Source organism: Atta colombica, unplaced genomic scaffold (assembly GCF_001594045.1).
Source record: "Atta colombica isolate Treedump-2 unplaced genomic scaffold, Acol1.0 scaffold38, whole genome shotgun sequence".
In the NCBI taxonomy this organism is placed as follows: domain Eukaryota; kingdom Metazoa; phylum Arthropoda; class Insecta; order Hymenoptera; family Formicidae; genus Atta; species Atta colombica.
Genome location: NW_017259490.1, coordinates 3559841 through 3569673, shown reverse-complemented (window position 1 = coordinate 3569673; position 9833 = coordinate 3559841). Strand labels below are relative to the sequence as shown.

At 31.1% G+C, this 9833-nt stretch overlaps 2 protein-coding genes across 4 annotated transcripts in view; one reads left to right on the top strand and one right to left on the bottom strand.

Annotated features, from left to right (window-relative positions):
- LOC108691054 overlaps positions 1-2933 on the bottom strand; it is a 7839-nt gene extending 4906 nt beyond the window's left edge. The window contains exon 1 of one of the 2 annotated variants that reach the window (XM_018198680.1): positions 2713-2933. The gene's annotated coding sequence lies outside the window, so the exon portion shown is untranslated. Of the gene's footprint in view, positions 1-2275; positions 2684-2712 lie in introns of those variants that run through there. The other variant, XM_018198681.1, reaches the window with a different exon arrangement.
- A 4777-nt stretch (positions 2934-7710) lies between these two features.
- The window catches only part of LOC108690898 (retinoblastoma-like protein 1), a 5514-nt gene continuing 3391 nt past the window's right edge, over positions 7711-9833 (top strand). For both annotated transcript variants that reach the window (XM_018198434.1, XM_018198433.1), the window contains exons 1-3: positions 7711-7991; positions 8419-8950; positions 9039-9335. In XM_018198434.1, coding sequence (XP_018053923.1) covers positions 7854-7991; positions 8419-8950; positions 9039-9335 — 967 coding nt within the window. In that variant the 5' untranslated portion in view covers positions 7711-7853. The remainder of the gene's footprint in view (positions 7992-8418; positions 8951-9038; positions 9336-9833) is intronic.

The following is a 9833-nucleotide window of genomic DNA, read 5'->3' as shown; positions in this document are numbered from 1 at the left end:
TAAATAGAAAAAGTATATATGTATAATAAAAAAAAATTTTTTTTAAATTGTTCAAAACTAAATCAATTTAAAAAAACAAAATTTTTTCATATCTAAAAAATATTTTCTAATAGATCTTAATTCATTCTTTTTGTTACAATAACAATATTTTATAGCATCTTTGAGTATTTTCTTTAACCAAGATACTTTTATGTTAGAATTTACAATGAATCAATGTCAACCATTAGTAAACAATACTTCTTTTGTATTAATACTAAAGTGAATCTTGTGGCTGCACACCGAATAGCAGCGTCTTTGAGTGAGAATAATACCGTGTCTTTTAAAAGAAACGCGAAACATCACGTATAATCGTCGTTGGAAATTCCCAAGGGAGTGGCTGACACGTTTAATAGATTAGGGTTTAGCATATAAACAATACTTTAATATTCTATCAAACTATTTTCTCAAGATGTCTTCTCTTCTTGACAGAGAATAAATAATTTTCAAACTTATGTTTATATTAACATTTTTCTTACTTTAATAAATACTGTATATTTGCCCAAAATTCGAATGATGAGGACATTTAAATAAAATAATCTTTCCAAAAAAAGTCTTGTTAAAAATGTAATGTGGATTTTCCTTTTCAGATATGGATTTCCTATATTCGTACATCCGTAGGAAATCCATATTTAAAAGGAAGGGGAAAGTTTATTGATCTTCCGTATATAAAGATAAAATAAGATAAGAAAAGTCAATTTTCATGTGGCATCCCAAGACGGATTTTCTATCGAGTACTATATGCTGACGCATATTATTTACATTAAACGGTGACGTTTCTGATAGTTGGAATTTCCGCTTCATAATCAAACAACTAGCTATTTTCACAATTACGCTCTATTGAGCCAATTTTTTTCATGCTTATCTGTTAATAATGCATATTAATATTTATATATATTTCCTATCATGCGAAGATGTATATTGTTAGATGACATTTGACACGTTTCGTGTTCTGGAACGTTTCTTCATTAATATTGTAAAAATATCATAATATAATTTTGTTAAATTTATTTTAATATGTGAAAGTTAAATTCACTAAATATATAACATTACAGGTTTGACTTCTTACAGAATATAAAGACGACTACAAATTAATTGATGAATTATTTATTTTACAAATGAAATTTCTTTTGTATCAATTACTTTTTATAAGAATATTGAAGTTTCTTATTAATATCTATTACGTCTATATCAATTAATCTTAATTAAAGAGTTACTTTAATTGATCAGAATATTCATAATTACAACTATTAATTTATAAACATTGTTTTAAAATAAAATTGAAGGAAATTATTGTATATTATTTAAATATTAGAGATATATTTATTTCAGCTTCCTTATTAAATGCATGATATTTATTTTATTCGATTGCTCTATTTTATATTACATTTACAATCTTTAGACGTTATCAATTTATTAAAAAAAAAGACGCCCACTCGTTTACCATAAGCTGCTTCTAGACAGGAATTGATCCCGAAGGTCATATGTAAAAGTGAAATCATTATGAATAGTTTATACGTCTAGCTTTTTTCGTATCTTCTTTGATTTACGTATACAGTAGGTAATATATCCTATCAAAAAATACTAGCATATTTTATTTCTTGAGTGGAACACTTCTCAATAATTATGACAATTAATTATAGTTATTAATAATTATGAAAATTATTGAAGTACATCATAATTACCTTAATAATGAGAAATTTTTGTGTGAAAGAATAGTGTATTTTTAATTGTTAGTTGATAAGCATTAATTAATAAATAAGGGACAATAATTACGTCAATCAATCTTAAAAATCAAGCTTAAAAAAGCAGAGTACTGCTCCAAAATTTAGTTATTGTTTGTGAAAAACCCATAATATTAATTATTAAAATTTACAAATTTATTAAATTATATTAATTATATTATATTATATTAAAATTTATTATATTTTTGCAATATTAAATTTGTAAATTGCAATAATTTTATTGTATTTTATTGCATTTATTTATTCTGTTACTGTTTCTGTACCAACAGAAAATTATTTTAGAAGAGATATTACTCCAGCGTCTTCATTTTTTGACAATTACATATAAGTTATATAAAATATATTTTTTTTATGTTTCATCATCGGTTTTGTATCAATAATAAAAGTTTTCTCTATATACAATGTGCCAATATAGAAAGCGTAAAAAAATATATTTATGATATTCTTTGCAACTTTTTTTAAGCCAATCCGAATAAATAACAATTAACACCAACCTGAATAAAAATACAAGGAGAGAAAGCACAGGACAATATTCGTGAAGTTTTTGAAGCTCAGTGGGATTATCTCGATCGATTTACTTCGACACTAACGCTTTCGATGTACTCGGATATAGGTCAAATTCAGTTTCACTTAATCGTCTTGTAGAATCGCACGATTTCGATGTCTCTACTTGATGGTCGCGAATGTATCGAGCATAATCGTGTGGGCATAATCTTCGAAAGTGGTGCTCTCCAGCCGAGAACAGATCCCTCGCTAAGAAACACGCGGATACTAACGGGGCACAAGTTCGCCGATCTCTTTTATTATTAGTCGAACCGAGGATGATGTGATGACGACGATGAAGAGCGCGATGAGACGTTAGCGGGGAGAGACGTTAAAGAGTGGCATGTACACCACGAACAGCTGAATGCAGACACTGACATTGACTCACCGTTCGCGCTTTACTCCTGTGTGTTTGTAGTAATGCTTTCTTCTCTCAGCGCATCTGCTTGATATCACCGTTGAAATCGAAAGAAAAGATTAAAGAATTGTTGTATAAAAATATATATTAAAATGAGATTATTTGGACACTGTATGAATGTTAAACGCAAAGTTCAATAACATTCGTACTCGTTCTGCATAATGCTCGATCTACTTTGAGCTCATGCAGGCACCCTGGTAAAGACAGAATAGGGGCAAAAGAATCATTTATCATTGGTCGATTGCGTGTATTTTATGAGAAAACAATTTTCCTGCAAACGATGTCAAACGTTAGATTATAATATCGTAATAGCGATAACACGGCAAATAAATTGCGCAGAGACGGGCGATGATAAAGAAATGTAGTATATGTGATAAAACTCCATAGATTATCACATCACAGAAAATTGCAATAAGTTATCGTCGCGTAATGTCGCTTATCAATTACTCCATGTGTGTATGTGTATTTATATTACATATTGCTTTCGAAGAATTCGAAGTAAAACTTGTTATATGATATATTATTCTGACAATACATCGTTTTTCATGAATCATATGTTTGAATTATTTATTTTGTGCACATCACGCCTCATAGAATAAATGTGTATCGCGCGGTGCGTCAAAAACGTAATTCCCGCTTGGTGTTTGAAGTTCCGCGTCAGTGGACTTTTTGTTTTTACTTCCGCTGATTGCGAACGTTCCGCTCACTACGGACAATTCATGAAATTTAACTTTTGTTAGATTAGGAAATGAATAAATCAAGCGATTTTAAGACAAAAAAACCACAGATAACGTATTCTTATTGTACATAATGGAATTAAAAAGAAATTGAAACTTTCAACTTTTTTTTTCGAGCAATAATCAATTCTAAAAGAATGAATTTATCGGTGCAAAATATTAATTTATTATAAAAATTAATATTATATTTAAATACAAAATTTAATATTAAATATCGAGAAGACGATGCCTTTTCGGAATTTTTTTAAAGATAAATTTTCAAATGTTACATTTAATGTTTTTCTCTTATCTTTTTATATTAAAATGTGTAAGGAAATTTATTTTCTGAATTTATATTTTCTATTTGTGCTACTATAATATGATATGTTATAATCTATATATATGAATATAATATGAAAATTGTTCACAAAAGGATGACATATGTGCGATTAAAGAAGTTTATATAAATATCTATTATCAAAAACCAACTGCATCCTAAGCAAACTGCATTGTCTAAAACTTCCGGTGCGATAAAAGTCGTTCCAAAAGTTCAGCAATTGTTAATCTCTATTGATTTTTTTATTTAAAAGAAGTTTATGGAAATAAAAATAAACTATATAAAAATAAACTAATAAATAAATAAAAATAACTAATAAATAAATCACTAAAAATAAACATAAAAATAAATCTAAAAATGTTTTTCCAAAAAATTATAAATGATACTTTATTATTATAATTAATGTCTGTTATACAAAAATGTATCGATGATAATTAATAAAAATTTATAAAAATTAATAATTATATAATATTTTTAAATATAGGAAAATAATAAACTTTTTAAATATATTAAGTAAATATATAAATTATATAAATATTAAAATAGAATCTCTCTCACTTTCAAATCTCTCTTCACAAACCCTATTTATGCGAATGAGAACGTAGAACGTTCGGACCTTCGCTTATACTTTAACACGTACTCACTTTAACACGTAATCACGATAAATAGCAATGAGCATAGCATTATGAATGCAAATATTGAGTGAAAATCTTAAATCAGAAAAAAGAAGCCAATTTCGAGAAGAGGAAGATCTAGGAGTCGATTATTGTATATCTTGAAATTGAAGTGAAAATAAAAAAAGTGAACAAAATTATTTGAATACTTATTATTTTATTGGACAATACTTATAGAATTTGTTAATTTTTGTCATTTTCATCTCAGTTGCGTTCGATTTGGATGCTTTCAACGTTTCTATTGTTTTACGTCTAATCTAATGAATGATGAAGATAAAATAAAGGTCAATGCGATACTACAAATGCTTTAAAGCAATTTTTGATTAGACAATTTGTAAAATCCTTTTTTCCAATTAATCAACTAAATGCTTCAAAGCATTTGTAGTGAGACTTTGATCGCAGCCTATGACAGAATGATAAAATTATATGCGCAAAACGCATTAGTGTCTAAATCAAACGTTACATATTGAATCGGTGCAAAAATTTATGCCCGATTTGTAAATAAAAATCAAGCAGTTGTTATTATGAAAAACCGTCTTTATTAATCAATGTATTCGCCATCATTCTCAGCAATCATTTTTCAACGTTCAACCAATTTATAAATATCAAAAAAATCGCGTGATTTTGCGTCAAAGAACACGGTGATGTGATTTTTGATAGCCTCCACAGAATCAAAATTCTTGCAAAATTTCTCAAAATTTAAATCGTTTTGTAATAACTGAAAAAAAAAAATAATTGGAGGATGCGATGTTCGGAGAACAGTGGATGCAATAAGATTTCCCATTTCAACTGTTTCAATTTATCCAAAGTCATTTTCGAAGTGTGTAGTCTGGCGTTGTTATGGTGGAAGATGAAGCCTCTACAATTAACCAAGCTCAGGCGTTGTTTTTTTCTTGTTTTTTGTCAACGAATGTAATATCCAAGTACCATCGAGTTTCAGAGTGAATTCCATCTTTTTTAAATACCGAAACGCGATTGATCGATCAATGTTCAAGGCTTCAGCAGCATCTTCCATCGAAATACTTGCATTGTTTGTTATTAATACGCGCAGAACGTCGTCATCGACATGAAAGGATGAGGTTCGTCTTCGAGATTAAAATCATCACGACGAAATTTAGCAAACCACTTTGTCACCATTCGAAAGTGTACGGTCCAAATAAACCTCCTGAATGTTTTTTGTCGCAGCGCCAACGGCTATTCCTTTTCGAAACTCGTAAAGCATCGGAAGTGCAATTTTCCTTGTTTTTTTTTCAATGATTTTTTTTTACGTTTAAGTTTAACCAAACACTTCTGATGCTCAAATGATAAAGATCCTATAATCGGAGTTTAGCGAATGTGGACCAAAAATGGCAGATAGAAAAGGCCTGTTCTTTTAGGCTTTTGCAGCAGTTCATCTTTCTTCCTTTTCTCTCCAGAAGGAAAGAAGAGAAAGAAAGATGAACTGGTGCAAAAGTTCAGCCAAAAAGAACAGGCCTAAAAAGATAACAGATATTGACTGCATTCAGCGGACTCAACAGTTGAGTGAGCACTCGCTATTAATGTATTCTTCCAGATCTAAAATCTGCTGATTGGATGATCTAAAAGAATACACCAATAACAGCGAATATTCACTCAACTGTTGCATTCGCTGAACGCAGTCATTGCTTTCTCGTATGAACGCATGCGCAAAAAGTGTTAGGGGCCCGCGCTCACAATAAAAGGAACAAGGAAACAGAGAACAAAGAATAAGAATTTCAACCTATCAGAAACTGTGTATTCCATAATACATTTCTGATAGGTTGAAATTCTTATTCACTACTCTCTGTTTCTTATTCCTTTTATTGTGCGGAGTCCCTGACAGGCAATACGTGACGACAATATCTGACGATCCACCAATCGAGTTGATCAATTGTGCAATCATAATTTGTTAATTTTTTCTTTGACCGAGATCTTAGAACGATTATTAACCTTTTTAATACAGATCGTTTTACTCGTCTGTTTGTAACTATCTATTTTTTTCTTTTCTTCGCACTCATTTTCCAACAATGTATGAAGCTATTCGAAGAATATTGAATGAACCAAGATGGAGAATCAATCAGAAGTTGTGCCCGCTTTTGCAAAACTGATTGTAGGATTTCTTAAATGATATCTATGACTGTTATCTTTCCAATGATATAATACATTTTATATATTGTATACATAAATAATAATAAAGTTGCCATGCAACTTCAGTTCAATTTATTCGAATCGATCACGAACTTTTTCACTGATCCAGTATATTATAAATTCTCTTTAAATTTTTGTATGCAATTTTCGAGAATAATAGGGTGCTTCCTATTCATGAACAGTCGAAATTTCGAAAAACAGAATCTCAAAAAAATCATACGAAGTCAGAATTATTAGTTTGTATAATTTGTTAAACCTAGCTAATGAAAGTGGATTAAAATGGATTGAAATTTTTTTCCGAATGCACATTTTAAATACTTTTTTTTGGATTCATTTGGATTCAATTAGATTCAACTGGATGCAATTAGATTAAAAAAACTGCATTTCCCATTCAAAATTTTGAATTGAACAGTATTCACAGTGTGTTTTTTGTGCACAGAAAAAGCTAATATTATTTTTAGATTAAAAGGCATAGAGATATGCTCCATGCAATTCCTATAAATGAATAAAAATACATTCAGGATTGAAAAGCATTCATTTTAATTCGTGCATTCGTGAATCAATATTTCTGAAAATCTAAATCCATTTCAATTTATTTCAATTCACTTTCGTTTGCTGGAAACTTAAAAAGATTCTAATTGGTCGTATGACTTTTCCGATATTCCATTTTCCGAAATTTTGACTGTCATAAGGAAGCATCCTAAGATTCTAGGAATCTCAACTGCGCAAAAACATCACGTATGTGCGGTGAAGAGCAGCGGCAAAAATATATATGATTCATGATTCCTACTCGCACGCATTAGTTATCATTGCATCCGCATAAAAAAAAAAACAGGAAGAGATATTAGAAGAAATCATAAAACCGAAACTCGTCGTCAACCGAAGAATTGTAGAAAAGCAGTAGGATAACGATCGTTATCCTATTTGACCAAGACCCGACAAACGAATCAAACGAATAGCGCCAACATCTCGAATTTTTCGACCAATCGGAAGACGATGTCCAATTAAAAGTCCTGTGTACGCAGGCGTACAGGTAGTGCCACTTTGTGCACTTCTGCGCTATATTCCCGCCAACATGGCAAATATGTCGGCGCTTATGTCGTTTCGGTCGTTTCCCGCCAATCCTTTACAGCACAACCCCGTTAGAGCGCGACGAAGTTTTTGTATGGCGGTGTAAAGAGTGTTTTTCTCGCAGTATTTCTTCTGATTTTTCGTCTGGCTGGATTACATCGTGAAAAAATGGGGCAGTCGGATGATATTGAGGATTCGATGTACGGCCGGCACCAAGATCTTTGCCAAAAGCTGAATATGGACGCGGCCGCCGCGTCCGAGGCTTGGAAATCCTACGAGACTATTCGGCAGAATTATACTCTCGAGGTAATATTTTATTTCGATAGCGCAGCCGTCCCTACAGCATACGATATCGCTTTGCATAAGACGTCGAAGACGATGTCCAGGTGCATGAGTGTCCTTGAATCGCCGATCATCCCTGCGAGATAAACGAAGTTTGGGCGTTCATTTACCTCTCGATTATTCAAAGCGCGACAGACTTATTTAGCTCGTGAATTACAAAAAGATTGTTTTGTAGAAATTGGTAGATTTTATTTTTGCAATATATGTAAATGCACGTATATATGTTTATTTACAGGGACACAATCTTTTCCCTTGTGTTCTTTTATTTCATAGAATTTCATCCCACTTCTATTAATAATATTTCACTTTATTTTAGTCCCAAATAATACTTTAATATATTTGATGTCTGTGTACAATTATTTCAAGAAAGATATTTAATGTATCTTTGCAGGGTGATCAGTTGCATTGGATAGGGTGTGCAGTATATGTCGCTTGTAGAAAATTCTCTATACCCACTGTAGGAAGACCAGGTACTAATGTGGAAGGCAATTGTGTGTCATTGACTAGGCTCCTGCAACTGTGTAATCTTCCATTGATACAATTCTTTACAAAGAGTAAATCATGGGCAGATATGGCAAATATGCCTCAGGATTTCCGAGCCAGGATAGAAAAGCTAGAGGCTAATTTCTCGGTATCTATGGTTATCTTTAAAAAATATCAGCCAATATTTGCGGATATCTTTAAAGATCCACGAGAAGATACCTCGAAACCACATAGATCCAGAAGGCATAAAGCAGTGCCCTGTACACCCACCAGGGTCTTTGAATTTTGCTGGACGCTGTTTATATGCATAAAAGGTGCAATTCATGATATCTCGGACGATCTTGTTAACTCTTATCATCTCTTACTAGTCTGCTGCGATCTTATATATAGTAATGCTCTGTTATCTAACAGAAAAGATTTGTTGAATCCTAATTTTCCCGGTGAGTATTCCAAAATTAGTCTTAAATTGAATATATGTATAATAATCATGATTTAATAAGAACAATTTCATTTTTTTTTGTATTGCAGGCTTACCAACAAATTTTGACGATGATAATTATACTCCGCCACAAGCAGCAAATTGCATTGTTAACTTGTTGTGTGAGCGTCATGATGCAATAGCTGTTGAAGCTAAAGCTATAAAAGAATACTGCATGAAAAATTACATTAACAAACTATTTAATGAGAAAATCTTACGTGGTGATCAGTCAAATTTCTCTGGTATGCTAGAGTCATTGAATTTTGATGGTAACAACAAGGCCATTAACAAGTCTTATGAACAGCGTATGCTAAGTGTTGGAGACTTTGATGAAAGAATTTTCTTAGGTATGCAAATTATTTATAATTAAGATTTTTGCTCTATGTATAGTAATAACTGACGCAAGAACAAAATATATGCATTACTGTAAGTGCTTACGTTATAATCTTGCATGGTCTCTATCGGTTTATTTCGCTTCTGTAAAGTAAATGTCTACGTGACTTGATAAGCAAAAATGTATATACTGCACCATTACTAATTGTTTGTAACTTGGGTTGCGTTTAGAGAATGCGCTGTCAGTACTATTGTATTCAGTCTATCGTTCATTTAGATATACAAGGACATAAAACAATAAAATGATGTGATAACACTGATAGTGTATTCCCCAAACGCAGCCTTTTAATAGTTTGAATCTAATAGCGAATTCGGCTGGATGCATCAGTGCGCACTTAGTGCATCCAATTGATGTCACTACAAATAAAAATTTAATACATTAATCATATAACATTAACATTTTCTTTATTTCTCTTTTTTAATAAACTTATATCTTATTTATGTTATTATTT